General features: G+C 36.5%; 2 protein-coding genes and 1 long non-coding RNA gene across 6 annotated transcripts; all 3 read right to left on the bottom strand.

Moving 5' to 3' along the window:
- Positions 1-207: 207 nt before the first annotated feature.
- Positions 208-12,184, bottom strand: LOC124222743 (caspase-1-like). 3 transcript variants are annotated; one of them, XM_046634162.2, is made up of 7 exons: positions 11,907-12,184; positions 6,064-6,234; positions 4,042-4,184; positions 3,652-3,896; positions 3,348-3,526; positions 2,947-3,082; positions 208-2,828 (listed from the first exon to the last, which is right to left on the bottom strand). In XM_046634162.2, the coding sequence occupies exons 1-7, from the start codon at positions 11,925-11,927 to the stop codon at positions 2,536-2,538; spliced, it is 1,188 nt and encodes a 395-aa protein (XP_046490118.1). In that variant the 5' UTR covers positions 11,928-12,184; the 3' UTR covers positions 208-2,535. The 3 variants fall into 3 exon arrangements, with proteins under 3 accessions (XP_046490118.1, XP_046490200.1, XP_046490292.1); XM_046634244.2 differs by lacking the exon at positions 11,907-12,184 and adding an exon at positions 6,390-6,599; XM_046634336.2 differs by lacking the exon at positions 6,064-6,234.
- LOC124222922 (uncharacterized) lies at positions 8,838-10,373 on the bottom strand. 2 transcript variants are annotated; one of them, XR_006884161.2, is made up of 3 exons: positions 9,680-10,373; positions 9,393-9,556; positions 8,838-8,955 (listed from the first exon to the last, which is right to left on the bottom strand). It is a non-coding gene; the product is annotated as an uncharacterized lncRNA (long non-coding RNA). The 2 variants fall into 2 exon arrangements; XR_011176333.1 differs by having other exon boundaries at positions 9,393-10,373.
- Positions 12,185-13,092: 908 nt separating the features above from the next.
- LOC138190420 (caspase-1-like) lies at positions 13,093-20,860 on the bottom strand. Its single transcript, XM_069133356.1, has 7 exons — positions 20,008-20,860; positions 18,341-18,511; positions 16,658-16,800; positions 16,268-16,512; positions 15,964-16,142; positions 15,563-15,698; positions 13,093-15,444 (listed from the first exon to the last, which is right to left on the bottom strand). The coding sequence occupies exons 1-7, from the start codon at positions 20,026-20,028 to the stop codon at positions 15,209-15,211; spliced, it is 1,131 nt and encodes a 376-aa protein (XP_068989457.1). The 5' UTR covers positions 20,029-20,860; the 3' UTR covers positions 13,093-15,208.
- Between the last annotated feature and the right edge of the window lie 1,336 nt (positions 20,861-22,196).

Here is a 22,196-nt window from a genome sequence, read left to right as displayed (position 1 = left end):
ATCTCGTACTTGAACGAAGGAATTTTTTTTTTTCTATTCCAAGTAATTTTTCAAGGCCATGAAGGGTGCAAATTTTACTCAAAATAAGGGTTTTTTGTTTTTAACGCCGCCAAAAATGTAATTTTTTTTTTTTTTTTTTTTTTTCCTTCGTCCAAGTACGAGTTTTAAACATCTACTAACAGAAAATTTTTGGTTTTTGCATTTCAGATGAATCCGTCATGAGTTATCCTGACTACGCCGAGAGAACTTTTTTTTGAGGGGTTACAGCAGACGACGTGTCCACGCCTTAATTTTCAATATTTTTCAATGAAAATTTCACAAACTACTTATAAAATATGTATCTTTTATGTGTTAAATTGATGGAATGAAATATTCTGTTGATTAAGTAAAAAAAAATTCATAAAAATGTACCAATTTTGAGCTTTTGAAACCCACCTAACCTCTTAATATCATCAAGTCTTTGTACCGCGCGTGTACTACAAAATGGCGCCATTTTTTCCGCCACACTGAGAGAGTTTAGTAACAAATCTCAAGTAAGCGTTATGATGAAAGATTACTTGTAATACGAACCTTAAATGACACGAAGATACAAGTTATGTATAAATTACTATTCGTACCGACTAGTAAGGGGGTAGAATCAGCTTAATAACTACTAGTCAGAAATGATAATACACATGTGAGCAAATGTGTCTTTTGTAACGAGCAACGAACAGTCTTATTGTGAAAGGATGGACAAATTATAAGCGACCAACTCGTATGATAATGGAAGTATATATAGTATAAAAAAAAAAAGAAATTCTTAGGTATCATTAATCGAGAAAATATGCAAGTGTGTAAAGTTCAACATTGAATATTCTGAGTTTATACAAGTTTCACTGAATGATGTGAGTATCTTGTCGCTGAACAGAGTGTCAATTCTTTTTCCTCTTTATAATTGCTAGATCATTAAAGGGGGAAACCAGTTTAGACCGATCGAAAAATCGTCTTTTTTTTATTGCATGAATCGTTAGTATAACTATTCAAGAATATGTGGTCAAAATTTCAAAGCAAAATTCCCAGTAGTTCGAATGCAATGAGCACTTGAGTGACCGCCGGTCGGTTCTGTGAAGAAGCGCACGGTAATTATAACGGTGATGGAGATTCGAAAACGTTCACAGCAATTCTAAATTTGAATCCCTACGGTAATGAACTGAAAGTTGTTAAAAGTGAATGTATGGGCCATGTTCAGAAAAGGATGGGAACTCGGCTCCGAAACATCAGGAAAGATGAAAAACTGGGCGGAAAAGGAAAATTGACAGAGGCGTTGGTGAAACAGCTCAGCACGTACTACGGCTTAGCGATTCGAAGAAATATAAACAGCTTCGAAGACACGAAGAAGGCTATAATGGCAACTTTTCAGCACATGATATCCACAGACAACAATCCACAACACGAGAACTGTCCAGAGGGAGAAGATAGCTGGTGCAAGTGGCAACAAGCTAAAGCACTTGGAACAGAGCCTGAACCGCACCCTGCCCCATTATACCCCGACGTTCAAAAAGAAATTCTTCCGATATACGAAGATTAATCGAGAGACGATCTGCTGACGAGATGCTTAGGCGGTCATACGCAGAATGCAAACGAAAGTTTCAATTTAACCGTTTGGCGACTGTCTCCAAAGCATCTACATGCTGGTTCAAAAATAGTCGAGGTTGCAGCATTCTTGGCTACTGCATTATTCAATGAAGGAAATTCAGCCCTTCTAATGCTGATGAATGAATTAAATCTCGTCGTTGGCTCACAGAGCTTCAATTATGCCGAGAGCATGGACAGAAAGCGCGTGACGAGACAGAATAGGCGCAGCTCATTGGAGACGAAGGAAGGTCGTATAGCTCGTCAAGCGGAGTTGCAAGCTAAAAATGACGCATATGAGCTAGAAGAGGGATTGCTATATGGTGCTGGAATAGCTGATTAACCGGTGAGCATTTTTTATAATTAATGACTGCCTTGAATTTCACGTTTTCGCTACATTTTATTTCAAACGCGTTTTTCTCGAAACGACTTTTTTTCGACTTGCGTACATTCTAGCTCAAAAAGTTATTGATCAATCGTTCTGACATTTGGTGTAGATATTCTTTATTCAATTCCACGTGATATGAACTTAATTCGGGGATTATATTGTTATTAAAAATATATGTTTTTATGCAAGAAAGATGAAAAAATATAGTATAAAAACATGACATTGTGTTCAAACACCTCAAAAACATGCAATTTTCGATTTGTTTGATCGAAATTAGGTTCATATTCTTAGAAAATATGTTTTTAATGAAAATAAAAAATCCAGACGATTACAGATAAAAATTGCGACGTCAGGGATGTGCGCAAGCCAAATGCTCGGATGGCAATCGCCCATGGACTGCACGCGGTAACTCCACTATATCCAGCGGAAATCGGTTGAAAAAATTTTAGTGTACTTGAAAACATAAATAAAATATCCTCCAAGTTTAAACATTTTGTGATTATTCCTTCCTGGCTAAAAAAAATCATTAAGAACAGCTACATTTTGGACCTCATAGACCGGTTTCCCCCCTTAATTGATGCAGGCTTTGCGTCATTATTTCGTTTAAAATATAAGGCTCTTGTCAACGTCGACTTTGTCGACGGAACTTGTTTCTGCTCGTTTTGCTGCGGTTTCTTGGAGTCGTGATTTGGGTATTCAGTTGCTACTTTTCGCGCGGTTATCGTCAGCATGCTCATCAGATCAGTCGTCGCTGCAAACTGATCCAGGACGGAGCACAAACACTGAATGTACCTCGTCCCCTTCACAGGATCACGCCGCGAACGGAATCCTAGTGAACATAGATTGTCAAAAAGCAAATTATAGCGTCGGACGCAGAAGATGAATACTTATATTAGTAATTTGAATGGACACCGAAATTTTGTTGCAGTTTAAATAATGTAACATACCGTCTACGGAACTGTGAGCAATCAGAAAATCGGAATGTGTAGGAATTGTATACGCGGCAACTGCGCAATCCGTCTGGGTATCACTGGTCCGAAACGTTAGCGTAACACCGCCGTCCACTTCCTTCCCTCTACAAGCCTGTAACACAATTAAATTTTATTTTACCGATTTCGCTAATTTCATTCAGAACAGAAAATGGATCATTGACATCATATTATATTCCACGAAATCTGTTATATTTACAATTCGTTCGGAATCCAAGTTCAGAAAACCTGGGTTTAAGCGCAAAATTTCCAGGATACATTAAAGTTGGTTTGTCAGCCGCTTGCGAAAATAACAAAAGAAAGGAGATTTTTTTATTAACTCGACGTTGAATACCTGAATAATGTGACGATTGCTTTACCTGATAAAAAAATAATTTCGGTTTTCCTGCCAACGTTGGACAAACATCGGCGGTAAAGGGTTTCCAAATTTTGTCAGCTTTGTAGGCAACGTCTTTGGCCATAACTTCATTACCTTCCCTCCCATGCGTTAGTAAAAATACGCATACGCAATCGTTGTCGGTATGGTCTTCGGAACTTACTGAAAAATGAACGATGTACACGTTAATTATGACTGTCAATGATAAAGAGAGATTGAAATCATGTCAAAGTTTTCACGATCATGAAATCAGTCTTTCCATATGATTGATGTGGTAAGTTTCGAACATTTATTTATCTCATGGAGTACGTCACTGTGCTCAAGATTGTCACGAATAACAACCTTGAAGCCTAATTTAGTGAAAGTGGCTTCGATCCGCTTGGCATCAATGCTGGATCCTTCCCGCTTGGAGAATCCTGTTTCAAATACTTCCTGGTTGAATATCAGGCATGTTCCCCTGTTGGCATGACTCATATTATACCGTTCGGACTCTCGGCTAACTGGCATCACAGCCGTTATTCCACTCGGGGTTCTGCGGAAAAAAAAAAATCTCATCACATTCGTCGAACTTTACCTAAAGTGATATTATGTTAAAAACAGGGAAAATTGGTACGAAAATTTTCCACCAAGACCGGTCATATAAAATTATACATATATGCTGTGTCGTAAATAAATACCCAACGACAGTCTGCTCTTTTTCATTTTCATCGCTAGGGCCAGGGGGTGTTGCGTCAATGTGATCCGTTCTTTTGTGCATCCAACTTGGAATTATGCCGGGATCGTTAGACGGTGTGCCCTCGTATCCTTGATCCGGAGATACCTGTTGATGGTTTATCAATATCTGTTAATACTGAATCTGAGATGTGAATTTTCCTTCTCTTATGCTTATCATTAATAATCAGGATGTTCAGCCAATGCAGGTATCACAAACATTTTCCCAATCAACGTGATACGAATATCTTACTTATTACTTACTTACGATTACCTGTGAATGAGGCAAACAAATGTCGAAAGGTAAACAATGAAAGTTGTGTGTGAATTACAAAAAAAATGCATGCAAACACGGTAGACGATTAGCCAAACATGTATGCAAATGAAATAGTGTGGTAGAAAAAAACCGAGAAGAGCAAAACGTGCAATCTTATGTGGAAAAAGCTTCGAAAACTTTTAATTTTGACGCTGCAGCTTGACGAATAATTCCCAGATATTCCCGTTTTATGCTCGATCCACACTAATAAACGAACTTAAATGAATAACCGATCGGCCAATACGGTTTCGTTCCAATTCTACCACACGGAAAAAATCTGTTTGATTTACACGCGCGACTGTAATCGTACGGACAGTGCTTTTTCGGAATAAAAATTACCGTGACTACGGTATTTGCCAATTTCAAAATACATTCGCGAGTGTAACTTTAATTTATTGTTACAAAGGGTGAAACCACCCGTTTTACCCCCTCTTCAATGATCTAGTAGTCATCACAGATAAAAGACGTTTATAAACCTCTTATGTCTTTCAAAAGAATAAGGTTGCTGCGTCAACCAACATTATTGTAAAAACATTCTTGTTTCAGAATGTTTAAACGAGAAACACATATCACGCAATTAAAGCATTTTCACGACATTTTATTCACGCTCTTGATTTTTGACTTGATAATTAAACTCGCGGATCCATATTTATTTCCGTAACGTCAAAGAACGTTACAATATGTACTGGTAAGTAATTCTCATCGCAATTCATTCCTATCATTATTGTTAGTTCAAAAAAGCGCTGTGCGTACAATTATCGTCTCGCATGTAAATTCACCAAATTTCGTTGTCGTGCATGTTGGGTTTTATTGGTTTTTTTATTTTGAGAGAGAGAGAGAGAGAGAGAGAGAGAGAGAGAGAGAGAGAGAGAGAGAGAGAGAGAGAGAGAGAGAATTTTAGTCTTGGCTTATTTCTACATCTATGGGTACTGCAATAGTCAACGGCCGATAAAAGTCCAACGCCGCACAGATTCGACCGATTCACGATATGCATGTGAATTTTAAGAAGGTTCGTCCAAGAACGTTAAAAAATTTAATCCAAGAATGCAAAACGCATCCATCGCTAACATCGACTCTTTCTTATGATTGGTAAAAATAATCAACGAGACCGTTTTTTCAGAATTTCGGTATCACCTTCAATGCGAAAGTGTGGAACCTTCTCAACTTATACTGATGGATGGTCTGATTAGTTTTGTTAACAGTATATCTGAATTTTCGATCGATTAAGCTTGGTCGCAAGAAATTCAAATCTTATTAAAGTTAGTAACGTCATCGTCACGATTCATGCTGAGGAAAAATCGTTGTTACTCGATCTTGGAATTGTCCGAAATTCAGTAAACCGTAATGAAACAAAACACACATACATTTCGATATCTCAGTTCCTTCAAAATCATTGTGAAATAAAAAAAACTTGTGATTTTTTCCCCAATGTTTCGTTGCGATAACGTTACTAACTTTAACCTGGGAAATACAGCGATAAACGAATAGATGGGCAATCAAATGGATCACCGCCATATTCCGCAATGATTTCAAAAATTCCGCACTCTGGAATGATTATACTCAGGTTTTATTCCGACTACTCTTCGATAAGCGGCAGCAAATTTGATTTCCAATCAAAATTGATCGATCGAAACACCAGGCGAATAACAAACAATTCATTTATTCAACCAACCAACTCAACATGGGCTGGCATTTTGTGTTGCGGTGTCGAATGCTCGGGTGCCTGCGTATGTTCGGTGATACGAACGCTGTCGATAACGTCGCTGATTCTTCGCGAACGTTTTGTATTTCCACTAATTGGCGTCGACGGCGATGTTTCGTCGACGAGCATGTCATCTCCACTCTGAAAGAATTATACCTGATCTGATACCCCGAGAAAAAATGAACAGTACAAGAACAATCTAGATCTACGAAATCGGACGGAATTTTTACACAGCGTCAAATAATTTTTTCAAAATTTCGATACGTGTAGGACTTAAGGTCATGTAATACTCCTACCTTTACCGACCGAGCAAACTGACCCTAGTTTTCCTACAGTAAATCCACAAACGAAATTTGAACCCTTTCCGTTCATTTGTGTATTTAATACCCACAGGAAGAAAAAGGGTGAATTGCTGGGTTGGTAGAGGTGGGAGTACTACATTTCCTTAATTGCGATTCGATGCAAGTTTAGCAAAATCTGTATCATCGACGGTTTGAAAAATTTATCTTATACACATTTACGATTAGGTAAAAATATAAATAATTAATCCACTATAATTGTGCGAGATAATCAGTCCACACGCTTTAACGAAACTGAACGGAATATGTGAAATTTTCTTCTAATCGTTGCCTCTTCTACTCTGCTTCAGGCTACACGCTTAGAATGATAATAATCGGAAGCAGGATAAGCATATTTGTCTCACAACTGCGTGTTGTAATTGAATTATTATGAGGTCAGTTAGAAAAGAGAAAAAAAAATCTCCGTTATACGCATAATTAGTATATTTCATCCTGGGAATCACTTTACTACATGTATAAATTACTCGACTAATTATCTGCAACTCGAATCGGCGAAAGGATGTTTAAAAATACCGAGACGCAACCGCACTGATAAGTGATAATTAATTCTACCGCCTCGCTTTCGACCGCAGCTTCGTTAAAAAGAGCAACATATAAAATAAAAAAAATTCTACGTCGATAAACTTACTTCATATTATTTATTATATTTCGTTGCTGGTTCTTTTATAACTAATATAACAGACGCAACTGATGACAAATACCTGACAATGTTGTCCGGTCATTTTAATGTCGTAAGATTACAATGTAAGTAATTCAAAGGAACCGAAATATGGAAGAAAATGTCATTTGATTGCGATAACGCATCTTGTGAGTTTTGCAATACACTTTCAGATTAGCGCGACATTTCCGAATCTACACAAAAAAAAGCACGAGAAGCGTGAATGTAAAAATACGTTTCGTATACATGTTCCGTTTACTCGAAGTATCGTTATTGTACACTGTAAAAAATTTGGTGTCAAAATCAACACCATTTTAACACCACGCGTAGTCCCGAAAAGTCCACTCCGTTGGTGTGCATGCTTGGTGTTAACAGACGGTGTTAAAAGTTTGGTGTTCCGAAGTAACACCGATTGCAGTAACACCCGAAACCTGACACCTTCAGAATAACACCAGAGTATTGACGCCCAGACAATTATGACACCATAAAAATCAGCACCAAGGAATTTGAACCCTGCGAAATAACAACATCGAAATGGACACCATAAGAATCCGCACCGCTGAATAAGCACCTTGCGAATGAACACCAGCGGATTAACACCCTGGCAATAACACCAAAAAACTGACACCCAGTTGATAACACCAGAAAATTGACATCCGCAATATAGCACTATACAACAACAAAAAACAACTCCAAAAAATTGACACCATGGTAATAACACCAGAGAATTGGCAAACCGACTATTTTTTCTTATATGAATATAGGTATATGCATATATGACACATGAGGTAGGGTTTAAAAATAAAATACAGTGATTCATAAGATAATCCAAGTCAATATATAATTTCTATTACATAGGTAAACACCTTACATGTGCTTTCAAATATATACATATATAAACTTATTTTTGCTTATACATATATATATAATATATATAACCACATGAACCTTAGAATAATCTTACATATTATATATTTGATATCAAAAGTACAAAACTTATTTTCTCTTTAACAACAAATTGGCTAAATAATAATTAATCATTATTGTTTGTACTTTCCGTTCTGCGGGATAGGAACTTTTAAATACCGTATGCATTTATATGAACATATGAATTGAGTGACACGAAACGGCGTAAAAACTAATAGTACAATATACATATAGATTATAATTATGATAATGATGAAAATAGTAGCATATAGGTACGTTTAAAAAATATGACATTTCGGCACTACGAACGTAGTAGTTTTGTGATAACTTTGATGAAATTCATAGGCATATTTATGATCCAACAGATTGAGATCGATTAAACTATAGGTCTTTATAATTTTGGGTTCGACTACAAAAGCATGGTACTCGTCACTAAAATATTTTGTTTTACATTTGGTACAAATAACGAATGGTACATTGCGATGTACAAAGATATGAGTGATGACCTGAAATACGGGTAGATCCGTCTGTTCATCAATATGGGTTGCAATTGAAAATCCGACTTTATAAAGAAATCCAGAAACTACTTTTTTCACCACGAATATTCTATCGGATGGATTAAATTGAAAATCGCTTCTCGCTAACAAAAATTCAGATATAAAATTGTCATACCTATCAAATTTGCCTCCGCCTGTGCCAATAAAATTTCTTTCTTTTGTGTCTTAGGACAGGCATTGCGGAGGAAGATCAACTGTCCTTGCGCACTTTCCTCATTGTGAGGGTACACATTTTTGGGGGTCGAACGTTTTCTTTCTGCTCAATTTTAACTTCTTTACTTGGCACCTGACGACGTCTATTGAGGGTGCGCAGTCTCCAGGAGATGTAACCTGACCGGCCTTCAGGGTCATAGAATATTTCCTGAAATTTAAATCAGTAAATGCTAGATAGTTTTATTAACACATAAATAATTCGCTACTGTATATGATCCTGTAAAAAATATCGGGCTAAAGTTTCACTTATATATAGATAAAATATGTTAATTCAAAATTTTTTTCAAAGCCAATGCCGACTAGAATGTGGCAGTATTTTATTCCAATTTAATAATTTATTTCCAATAAATTCACCAAATGGAGATAGGTTAGTGTACACCGAGCGTTTTGGTAATTCAGTACGCGGAATGAAATGATAATGCTTGGTTGGTACTCAATTATACAAGTCAGCACCAAATGGTTTAAAATAACACCATAGAGCGTTGAAAGAACCCTAGATACTATTCAAAGAACATCAAATAGTGTTAGATGAACAGAAAATAGCATTTAACGATTTATTGGAAAATATTATTTATTAACACTTACCTGTAATAATAAAATCATTCTATTCCAAGGGCTTGCCATTGGGAGTGAGCACTTTTATCTATTTAGTCTCCCCGTTGTATCGTCCCTTTCGCAACTGGAAAGATGTCCCGGTAACAATGTCACCACTATCCGGTGCATCCTGCACATTTGCTGCTTGCTGCGCACTATCAATCAACACATTTTCCATTTCAGGGCCATCCATATTAAGCAAAGTCACGGTAAAAACATTAACAAAATCTGATTCCGACATAATTAGAACCATACACGAGGCAGACAACACGTTTTACCTGAAATGCGAAGCGACTGCTTGTAAGCGCGCGTGGAGGAAACTGAGCTTCTCTGACTGCGGGCTAAGGACTTGCGGCATGTTAAAACTTGTACGCGTAAGAGCTTTCGACATCAGATTGACACCATCGGTGTCAATTCAACATTATATCGGTGTCAATGCAACACTGTGTCGGTGTACACGCAAATCTGTGACAGACTTGGATTTTGAGGTTGACACCATCGCCGTCAAACCAACACATTGTAAACAATCGACGGTGTGAACTTCTATAAAACTTCTATAGACTGCATTTCGGTTTGGAAGCAACACTATTTGGTGCTTTTTAACTTCCCGTTTCTCCATTTTCGGAGAAAAAAGGAAATTATTGTCATCACCCCGAAAATGAAAAGTTAGGTGTTCACTAAATCTTGACGTTTCAAGATCCAGAGAATCATCTCCGACCGCTTTCGGACGGACGACTGTGTGTGTGTATGTGTGTATGTATATACGTATCTGATCAATTTTTTTATCCGACGATATCTCAAAAACGAGGCACCGCATTTCAATGATTTTGGTCCCAATCGACGCGGCTTTTCAAAACTTAGAACTGATTAGATTTTTGCTTTGATCGGTTCAGTACTTTTTGAATTATTCGAACAACAAATCTCCGAAATATAAAATAAAAATATCCTGAGAATGGATCAACGGATTTGAATGAAAATTGGTACCATGAGATTTCTGGGGTCGTTGATCACGAATATGGGGTCAGATTTGCAAAATCTAAAATGGCGAATCCAATATGGTGGAATAAAATCTAAAAATATTCGGATTTTGGTAGAAATTAGTAGTCGGAGGTTTTTTGGGTCACCGATAACAAATCCAAGGTCAGAATTCCCAAATTCATAATGGTGGATCCATTATAGTGGTTCAAAATAAAAGAAAATCATATTATCTTCATGTAATATGGTATCCAAGGACTTTCGACACATCAATCACGAATCTGAATTTGTAGTTCGAAATTCGAATTGGATATTAATATTTTTTTATTCCGTCAACTTGGAACCTGCAGTGTGATAACGGGAAGATCGAGGGCTGGCTCACGGTCAGCTTGTTAAACACACGCAACTCGTCATTTTCGACACCATATAGTGCTAAATTTTGAATTAGCGAATAAATGTTGCCCATATAATATATACTAATTTATACATACATGCGTATAATCTGATATAATCTTATTGGATCAAATACGAATTGTAATTTGTTTGTTTTTATTTAATTTTATCGTGTTAGGGCGGACTATTTTTTTCCCGAGTAATCTCGCGCACGGTGAGATATAATCACTGAATACAATTCTCAAGTTATGTACGAAGATTTCCGACATCTAGACAGTGAGTATACCTCGTACCACAGACGAGGCTCATTGTGACTATGAGAATTTTTATTTTGAAGATATACTAACTTCTGAAGAGGGTAAATCAACACCTTGATCATTCAAATTGCACCGAAATGTGTCTGTTTGAGTAAAAAACTGCAGATGGTGTTGATTCACGTAAGATGACATCATTTTTAATCCCAACAACATTGCCGGAGTATTTCATAAACTTTATTGGTGTTATTCGTGACACCGAAATTCCCAGCCAATAACACCGAGCTTGCTTACTAACTTCTGAAGAGGCTGAATCAACACCTTAGTCATTTAAATTGCACCAAAAGGTGTCAGTATGAGTTAAACACTGCAGATGGTGTTGATTTAGTTAAGATAACACCATTTTTAATTACAACAACATCGCCGGAGTCTTTCATACACTTTATTGGTGTTGTTTGTGACACCGATATTCCTAAACAACAACTCCGAGCTTGTTTACACCGCAAATTTTTTACAGTGTACGTTTAATTTAAACTCGAAACTTTATCCTGTCGTTAAACGTAATCCCTGAAAAGGAAACGCGTAAATATAACTAACAAAATAAGCCTACGTAGCGTCCATGTTTTGCGTATATTTACGCGATGAGAAAAGAAAATATGCTATGGTTGTTGCAGCACATACTTGAAATCAATCGTGTTAGTCAAAAGTTATCAATAAAACTCATGACGAGAGAAAAGCAAAGAGGCTGAATAAATGACCCAGTATTACATGTTTTGAAAAGATAGTCAAACATATTACGCAGAAATAGTATAACAAACTTATTGTATACGGCAATCGAGATTTTGAATTTGCTAAATAATTGATACGGAATCCTGAATCATACCTGCAATTTGCGTTTCGACATTGTCAAGTAACGAACAGATCAATTTCCTCCCCAATAAGCAAAAATTATCTGATAATATATATCGTTTACTATTCTGGATTAATAACCGCACGGATAAGCACTTTTTTATTTTGCCCTTCTCAGAAGTCCGATTATAATATTACAGTATCAATTCGCACAGGAACGCAACACCATATCATCACACTACAAGCTACAGCTCTGCAATGCCGCTGCGAGTAACTTTTGTACGTACATAGACGTGTGACGTCATCGTCGTAGTATTACTGTCTAACATTCTGACCGCGCGAAACAAAAGACGGTCATTAAAATCTAATCATTATACGTAAATATACAAAATATATGAAGACGAATCAAAATTATCATATTATATTCGTATTTTGGAGTCTTTTATTTCATTCATTCATGAGTAAATCTGTACCCTGCACGCCTTATCTCTCTCTCCCCTGGCACCTTTAAAAGGTATAAAAAATAATTAAAGTGTCTCGCCCTTTCGTAGGCATTACAAGGTGACTGTTAATATTCCATTAAATACGAGATTGACCGCTATCATTATATTGTTTACCTTGCTGCGAAAGTTAGTATTTATTTACTTTAAACGCAAGATCTTGGAACTATCCAAATGTTTCACCGAGCAACAATGTATATTTCCCACCAAAAATGTATTTTTTGAGCCGACGTTTGCGTAATTGAGCGTTCGGCTAAATCAAGCCGTGGTTCGAATAATTGAGGGTTCGGATGACGGAGATTCGAATAATCAAGGTTCTACTGTATGTAAATTCGATATTTTCACACACTGGCCATTCCACCAAATCCTGTACGCAAAGCCGACATAAATTTTTTTTTTTTTATGACTTCGTCACAGAATTTAGGTGTCAACAAAGTCATGTCCCGGGTATGAAAGATCTCTGACTTCAGTTCATAGGGGTTTTCATAATTATTGGAATTTGCTTCGAAATTTTCCAATGTGATTAAACGGTTCAAAAAATGTTTTGAAAAAAATAAATAAAAATACGGTTTTCTATCAGAAATTTTCTGAATCTTCCGAACATGATGATCATTTTTTACTCACTTTTCATTTTCAGCGCGCAATTCAAAAAATTAAACTTAAAACATCAATTCCACCATGTTCGCCATCGTTTTTTGAAAGTCGGATTTTTTTTCACGATTCAGGAAATTTCCGATGAAAATCATGTCTCCAAATTTTTAGCTCGTTCACCTCGAAGTCACGGTGTATAATAACAGCGAAAAATGATGAAAGATAACCCCTCAAATTTTATTTAAACCGAAACTGTGACTTCGAGATCTCATTTTCTGTTTTATTTAGTGGAAGCTCAATTCGTTTAGATTGCCTAACATGGCGATGTGCATTTTTTCTCTGATAGGAGCACTAATACCGACTAAAACCTCGCAGTTACGGATTTTTTTGAACATTATTACTCTCACAATAAAATATATACTGAGAATGTGTCCGAATCACGTGTATTTTAAGTGAGGAAATCCATCCTGTTGATGGCACGGATTATAATTGACGTAAAAATCTGAAGAAATTAGGCAATTGTTTTTGAGATATTTAAAGTCGATTTGGGAGGGTGGGCCGAAAAAAATTTGTCAGCATTACATTACAACAAGTACGTCCTCTGTGTTACACGCTTACATTTTTTGTCTCTGCGACTTGAAAGGAGGACTTTACAACATCGAAATATAACAATTAAACATTTCTTGCAGCTTGCCGTACTGAATTTTTATTCGTATACGATATGCAATAATAAAGACTAACCCAGTTTTTATTTCTAATTTATTTTTGCGGCACTTTTGACGGAATTCTATGAACATGGCTTTTTATCAGATAATATTATCAACTAATAGTAATCACAATATAATAGCCGTTTTCGCGTTACAGGATAGATGGAACATATCTGTTTTTTTTGTTGAAAAATTTTTGAAAAATTACCTTATCATTTTTTTTTATCATTGCAATGTTACGATAAAAATCATCGGAAATGTTGGTAAATAAAAAACGATAATACTATCCTAATACTTTCTATGAAGATGATACTTACATAAGTAGTGTAACAATTAATAGTTCATATGTACCGTCTGAATAAATATTTAACATATCAACGTTTAGTCTATTATGATTAAGGAAAATATACTAATTATGCATTTCGCTACATTTCTTACATGTAGGGTACCTATAATACACGTGCTTAGTGGCTTCTGGCCACCAGAGAAAGTGCGTATTAAGCTCGTCATGCTTTGCTCACATCAATTGCAGCGCACGGATCGAATTTGGATGTCACTGAATTCGCATTTTGCTGTGTTCCGCGACAAATGATTTTCATACGTGCATAAATTTCTGGTTATAACAAATTTCGCAACCTTGTTATGCATGTTCTAGAGAGGTTAAAACCGAAAACAAAAAACAAAAAAAAAGAACAACGGCAAAATAAATATTAAATATTAAACAAAAGTAAAGTGAATACGGGCAAAATAACGGTAATATTACGGAACAATAATAGGGCGATCAAATGCGTGCGTAAGCGATTGACCTGGTACTCGCAGGAATTAATATCATCAAGTTTTTGTACCCGCGTGTGTATTACAAAACGGCGCCATTTTTTCCGCCACACTGAGAGAGTTTAATAACAAATCTCAAGTAAGCGTAATAATGAAAGATTAATTGTAATACGAACCTTAAATGACACGAAGATACAAGTTATGTATAAATTACTATTCGTACCGACTAATAAGGGGGTTGAATCAGCTTAATAACTACTAGTCAGAAATAATAATACACATGTGAGCAAATGTGTCTTTGGTAACGAGCAACGAACAGTCTTATTGTGGAAGGATGGATAAATTATAAGCGACCAACTCGTATGATAATGGAAATATATAGTATAAAAAAAAAGAAATTCTTAGGTATCATTAATCAAGAAAATATGCAAGTGTGTAAAGTTCAACATTGAATATTCTGAGATTATACAAGTTTTACTGAATGATGCGAGGTGGGTTTGTACTTATTCTTTCTCCAGTTTTTGCTCCTCGTAGCCGAGTCGGAAATATTTCATATTTCCAACGCCAATCCACAAAATCCAAATTTCACAACTATATTACCTGTATAGTGTAAAGTGCGGGCCCAAAATGACTGACGAACAATTGTAATTTTAATAAAACACGAACGATGCTCAACGCCTGCAGTATCTTGTCGCTGAACAAAGTGTCAATTATTTTTCTTCTTTATAATTGCTAGATCATTAATTGATGCAAGCTTTGCGTCATTATTTTGGTTTAAAATATAAGTCTCTTGTCAACATCGACGTTGTCGACGGAACTTGTTTCTGCTCGTTTTTCTGCAGATTCATATCGTCGTAAGATTGGAATTCGGTTGCTACTTTTCGCGCGGTTATCGTCAGCATCCTCATCAGATCAGTCGTCTCTGCAAACTGATCCAGGACGGAGCACAAACACTGAATGTACCACGTCCCCTCCTCAGGATTACGCCACGAAAAGAAACCTAGTGAACATAGATTGTCAAAAAGCAAACTATAGCGTCAGACGCAGAAGATGAATACTTATATTAGTAATTTAAATGGACACCGAAATTTTGTTGCAGTTTAAATAATGTAACATACCGTCTACGGAACTGTGAGCAATCAGAAAATCGGAATGGGTAGGAATTTTATACGAGGCAACTGCGGAATCCGTCTGGGTATTACTGGTCCGCGACATTAGCATAACACCGCCGTCCAATTTGTCCCCTCTACAAGCCTGTAACACAATTGAATTTTATTTTACCGATATCACTAACTTCATTCAGAACAGAAAATGGATCATTGACATCATATTATATTCCACGAAATCTGTTACATTTACAATTCGTTCGGAATCCAAGTTCAGAAAACCTGGGTTAAAGCGCAAAATTTCCAAGATACATTAAAATTGGTTTGTCAGCCGCTTGCGAAAATAACAAAAGAAAGGAGATTTTTTTATTAACTTGACGTTGAATACCTGAATAATGTGACGATTGCTTTACCTGATAAAAAAATAATTTCGGTTTTCCTGCCAACGTTGGACAAACATCGGCGGTAAAGGGTTTCCAAATTTTGTCAGCCCTGTAGGCAACGTCTTTGGCCATAACCAAATTATTGTTCAACCCATGCGTCAGTAAAAATACGCATACGCAATCGTTGTTGGTATGGTCTGCGGAACTTACTGAAAAATGAACGATGTACACGTTAATTATGACTGTCAATGATAAAGAAAGATTAAAATCATGTCAAAGTTTTCACGATCATGAAATCAGTCTTTCCATATGATTGATGTGGTAAGTTTCGTACATTTATTTATCTCATCGAGTACGTCACTGTGCTCAAGATTGTCACGAATAACAACGTCGAAGCCTAATTTAGTGAAAGTGGCTTCGATCCGCTTGGCATCAATGCTGGATCCTTCCCGCTTGGAGAATCCTGTTTCAAATACTTCATGGTTGAATATTAAGCATGTTCCCCTGTTGGCATGACTCATATTATACTGTTCGGACTCTAGGCTAACTGGCATAAGAGCTGTTATTCCACTCGGGGTTCTGCGAAAAATAAAAAATCTCATCACATTCGTCGAACTTTACCTAAAGTGATATTATGTTAAAAACAGGGAAAATTGGTACGAAAATTTTCCACCAAGATCGGTCATATAAAATTATACATATATGCTGTGTCGTAAATAATTACCCAACGATAGTCTGCTCTATTTCATTTGCATCGCTAGGGCCAGGGGGTGTTGCGTCAATGTGATCCGTTCTTTTGTGCATCCAACTTGGAATTATGCCGGGATCGTTAGACGGTGTGCCCTCGTATCCTTGATCCGGAGATACCTGTTGATGGTTTATCAATATCTGTTAATACTGAATCTCAGATGTGAATTTTCCTTTTCTTATGCTTATCATTAATAATCAGGATGTTCAGCCAATGCAGGTATCACAAACATTTTCCCAATCAACGTGATACGAATATCTTACTTATTACTTACTCACGATTACCTGTGAATAAGGCAAACAAATGTCGAAAGGTAAACAATGAAAGTTGTGTGTGAATTACAAAAAAAATGTATGCAAACACGGTAGACAATTAGGCAAACATGTATGCAAATGAAATAGTATAGTAGAAAAAACCGAGAAGAGCAAAACGTGCAATCTTATGTGGAAAAAGCTTCGAAAACTTTTAATTTTGACGCTGCAGCTTGACGAATAATTCCCAAAAATTCCCGTTTTATGCTCGATCCGCACTAATAAACGAACTTAAATGAATAACCGATCGGCCAATACGATTTCGTTCCAATTCTACCACACGGAAAAAATCTGTTTGATTTACACGCGCGACTGTAATCGTACGGACAGTGCTTTTTCGGAATAAAAATTACCGTGACTACGGTATTTGACAATTTCAAAAAACATTCGCAAGTGTAACTTTAATATATGTACTGGTAAGTAATTCTCATCGCAGTTCATTCCTATCATTATTGTTAGTTCAAAAAAGCGCTGTGCGTACAATTATCGTCTCGCATGTAAATTCACCAAATTTTGTTGTCGTACATGTTGGATTTTTTTGTTTTTTTTTTTTTGAGAAAGAGAGAGAGAATTTAAGCCTTGGCTTGTTTCTACATCTATGGGTACTACAATAGTCAACGGCCGATAAAATTCCAACGCCGCACAGATTCGACCGATTGACGATATGAATGTGAATTTTAAGAAGGTTCGTCCGAGAACGTTAAAAAATTTAATCCAAGGATGCAAAACGCATCCATCGCTAACATCGACTCTTTCTTATGATTGGTAAAAATAATCAACGAGACTGTTTTTTCAGAATTTCGGTATCACCTTCAATGCGAAAGTGTGGAACCTTCTCAACTTATACTGATGGATGGTCTGATTAGTTTTGTTAACAGTATATCTGAATTTTCGATCGATTAAGCTTGATCGCAAGAAACTCAAATCTTATTAAAGTTAGTAACGTCATCGTAACGATTCATGCTGAGGAAAAACCGTTGTTACTCGATCTTGGAATTGTCCGAAATTCAGTAAACCGTAATGAATCAAAACACACTTACATTTCGATATCTCAGTTCCTTCAAAATCATTGTGAAATAAAAAAAAATTGTGATTTTTTCCCCAATGTTTCGTTGCGATAACGTTACTAACTTTAACCTGGGAAATCCAGCGATAAACGAATAGATAGGCAATCAAATGGATCACCGTCATATTCCGCAATGATTTCAAAAATTCCGCACTCTGTAATGATTATACTCAGGTTTTATTCCGACTACTCTTCGATAAGCGACAGCAAATTTAATTTCCAATCAAAATTGATCGATCGAAACACCAGGCGAATAACAAACAATTCATTTATTCAACCAACCAAATCAAGATGGGCTGGCATTTTTTGTTGCGGTGTCGAATGCCCGGGTGCCTGCATATATTCGGTGATACGAACGCTGTCGATAACGTCGCTGATTCTTCGCGAACGTTTTGTTTTTCCACTAATTGGCGTCGACGGCGATGTTTCGTCGACGTGCATGTCATCTCCACTCTGAAAGAATTATACCTGATCTGATACCCCGAGAAAAAATGAACAGTACAAGAACAATCTAGATCTACGAAATCGGACGGAATTTTTACACAGTGTCAAATAATTTTTTCAAAATTTCGATACGTGGAGGACTTAAGGTCATGTAATACTCCTACCTTTACCGACCGAGCAAACTGACCCTTGTTTTCTTACAATAAATACACAAACGAAATTTGAACCCTTTCCGTTCATTTGTGTATTTAATACCCACAGGAAGAAAAAGGGTGAATTGCTGAGTTGGTAGAGGTGGGAGTACTACATTTCCTTAATTGCGATTCGATGCAAGTTTAGCAAAATCTATATCATCGACGGTTTGAAAAATTTATCTTATACACATTTACGATTAGGTAAAAATATAAATAATGAATCCACTATAATTGTGCGAGATAATCAGTCCACACGGTTTAACGAAACTGAACGGAATATGTGAAATTTTCTTCTAATCGTTGCGTCTTCTACTCTGCTTCAGGCTACACGCTTAGAATGATAATAATCGGAAGCAGGATAAGCATATTTGTCTCACAACTGCGTGTTGTAATTGAATTATTATGAGGTCAGTTAGAAAAGAAAAAAAAAATCTCCGTTATCCGCATAATTAGTATATTTCATCCTGGGAATCACTTTACTACATGTATAAAGTACTCGAATTGGCGAAAGGATGTTGACAAATAGCGAGACGCAACCTCACTGATAAGTGATAGTTAATTCTACCGACTCGCTTTCGACCGCAGCTTTGTTAAAAAGCACAACATATAAAATAAAAAAAATTCTACGTCGATAAACTTACTCCATATTATTTCTTATATTTCGTTGTGGGTTCTTTCATAACTAATATAACAGATGCAACTGATGACAAATATCTGACAATGTTGTCCGGTCATTTTAATGTCGTAAGATTACAATGTAAGTAATTCAGAGGAACCGAAATATGGAAGAAAATGTCATTTGATTGCGATAACGCATCTTGTGAGTTTTGCAATACACTCTCGGATTAGCGCGACATTTCCGAATCTACACAAAAAAAAGCACGAGAAGCGTGAATGTAAAAATACGTTTCGTATACATGTTCCGTTTACTCGAAGTATCGTTATTGTACGTTTAATTTAAACTCGAAACTTTACCCTGTCTTTAAATGTAATCCCTTAAAAGGAAACGCGTAAATATAACTAACAAAATAAGCCTACGTAGCGTCCATGTTTTGCGTATATTTACGCGATGAGAAAAGAAAATATGCTATGGTTGTTGCAGCACATACTTGAAATCAATCGTGTTAGTCAAAAGTTATCAATAAAACTCATGACGAGAAAAAAGCAAAGAGGCTGAATAAATGACCCAATATTACATGTTTTGAAAAGATAGTCAAACATATTACGCAGAAATAGTATAACAAACTTACTCTATACGACAATCGAGATTTTGAATTTGCTAAATAATTGATACGGAATCCTGAATCATACCTGCAATTTGCGTTTCGACATTGTCACATAACGAACAGATCAATTTTCTCCCCAATAATCAAAAATTATCTGATAATATATAAATCGTTTACTATTCTGGATTATTAACCGCACGAATAAACACTTTCTTGTTTTGCCCTTCTCAGAAGTCCGATTATAATATTACAGTATCAATTCGCACAGGAACGCAACACCATATCATCACACTACAAGCTACAGCTCCGCAATGCCGCTGTGAGTAACTTTTGTACGTACATAGACGTGTGACGTCATCGTCGTAGTATTACCGTCTAACATTGTGACCGCGCGAAACAAAAGACGGTTGTACACATTTGACCACGAGTTAATCCCATCAAGTATCCGAAGTTTAGGAAGCACGAATGATTCGTGTACGCAATACGTGTAACTAAATCGATGAATCAAATGACCAGATTATACGCTGTTATCTACATCATTACTGGTTCGATACACACGTGAGAGAATCGAAAACCTTGCGTCACAAAAAAACGTTGTAGATTCACCGTGCAAGAATTGTAAAGTACGCTCGATTCCCGCCAAAAGTAAAATCAGATAACTTCGCGTCGCGCCGAGGCGTATGTGTTACGTCACTTGCACCATATAATCCAGAGCTCCGAATCGTACGAAGCGAGGAATAAGACTGACGCGAGAAGTTTCACGATTATAGCCGCGTCTCGTTCGATGGCGTCCATAATATAAGCTACATTATTGCGGAAAGAGCTGATATGCGATATTCGCGATCGGAAGCCGATGATTACGAAATACGAATGCAATCAACAGCCAACCAGCAGCGTTCATTCGGCTCATTGGAAATGCGTAAATAATGCAAAGGGATGAAAGGAGTCTCCGTTATTTTTTCAGCTTACCTCGAAGATCGAGTTTCCGTTAACACCGTTGTTTCTAACGTCGACAAGTTTACTACCGCCTCGTTGATCCGCCATAGGTTTCAATCGTTTCCGACTGCTCGACAACAGCGTAATAATTTCACGCGTGACTGAGAAGAGGCAGCATAGAAGTGCGAACATTACGCGATGCCTTTTGAGCAACACCTTCGTCCGACCGATTTCGAGTAAGGTAGCCGTATCGAGCTCAACAATGACTAACTTCGGACTGACCTTAACTAGATGGATATCATTTATCAATTTTATCAATTTTATCTTTCGGAGTTCTGAGGCTGATAACCATATATAAAATATAACCGATCCCGAACGTCGTGTTTCACTACCGTTATTACAACGTACTTTTACTCCCACTTGTTCGTTATTTTTTTATTTAATTTTTAATCTTTAATTCAATAGTGAATTTAAATCACCCACAACTACATCTATTCGAACATGCGTCATATAGGATTACCAAAAAGCACGGAAATGGCAATCAGAACTGAAATATGCGGTTGTAAGAATAATAATGTTAAATGTCAAAATATAGTGTTCATTAATTTATATAGCAATAGATCAAATGAAAAATTCAGTGGTAGTAATATTGTCGGTAAGTTTAGTCTATTCTAAGCCAGAGTGTACCTTTCTTTCCTACCGTCTGCTCACGAGAGTATCCACTTGAGATTTTGTTTACGTCTCGTATCTTTCAACACGAATGCTCTTTGGTACAGTCTGGACGCGAAATTACAACTTTTTCACAGTAGTGAATGTTGGTGAAAAAAATTACAATTATTCATTGGCGATTTAACGATCAGTTTTTTCACGTGAAAATATCGTGAGATCGAGAACAATTCATGCCAGTATAAAATTCCTACGTCCCGTAAAGTAAAATTTGTTTCATAAACAATTAGAAACTTGTTTCCATCAGCTTTCATCATTTGTTACGTTTTCTCCTGGAATGAAAATGAACGATCCACTGAGAATCTTTATCAATGAAACCACGATATGTTGATAAAAAAAATTTGCATTAAAATGCGTTGCAAATAATCGACGAATTCTGAACATTTATATTTACAATTTTACAGCAAAATAAAGTTTATCGAAAACTATTGACAGATTAATTTTAAAAAATGTCTGATTTAAATCTGGCTAATTCTTCTCACGTGCAAATATACAACGAATGTATCCATAGTATAGCTAATCGGCTATGACTAGTCGTAAGCGATGATACTCGATCGTCCAATCATAACTTTATTTCGGTGAGAAGAACCTCTCAGACTAAATAATATACCG

Source organism: Neodiprion pinetum, chromosome 1, assembly GCF_021155775.2.
Source record: "Neodiprion pinetum isolate iyNeoPine1 chromosome 1, iyNeoPine1.2, whole genome shotgun sequence".
NCBI classification, from domain to species: Eukaryota; Metazoa; Arthropoda; class Insecta; order Hymenoptera; family Diprionidae; genus Neodiprion; species Neodiprion pinetum.
This window is presented reverse-complemented; position numbering and strand designations above follow the sequence as displayed.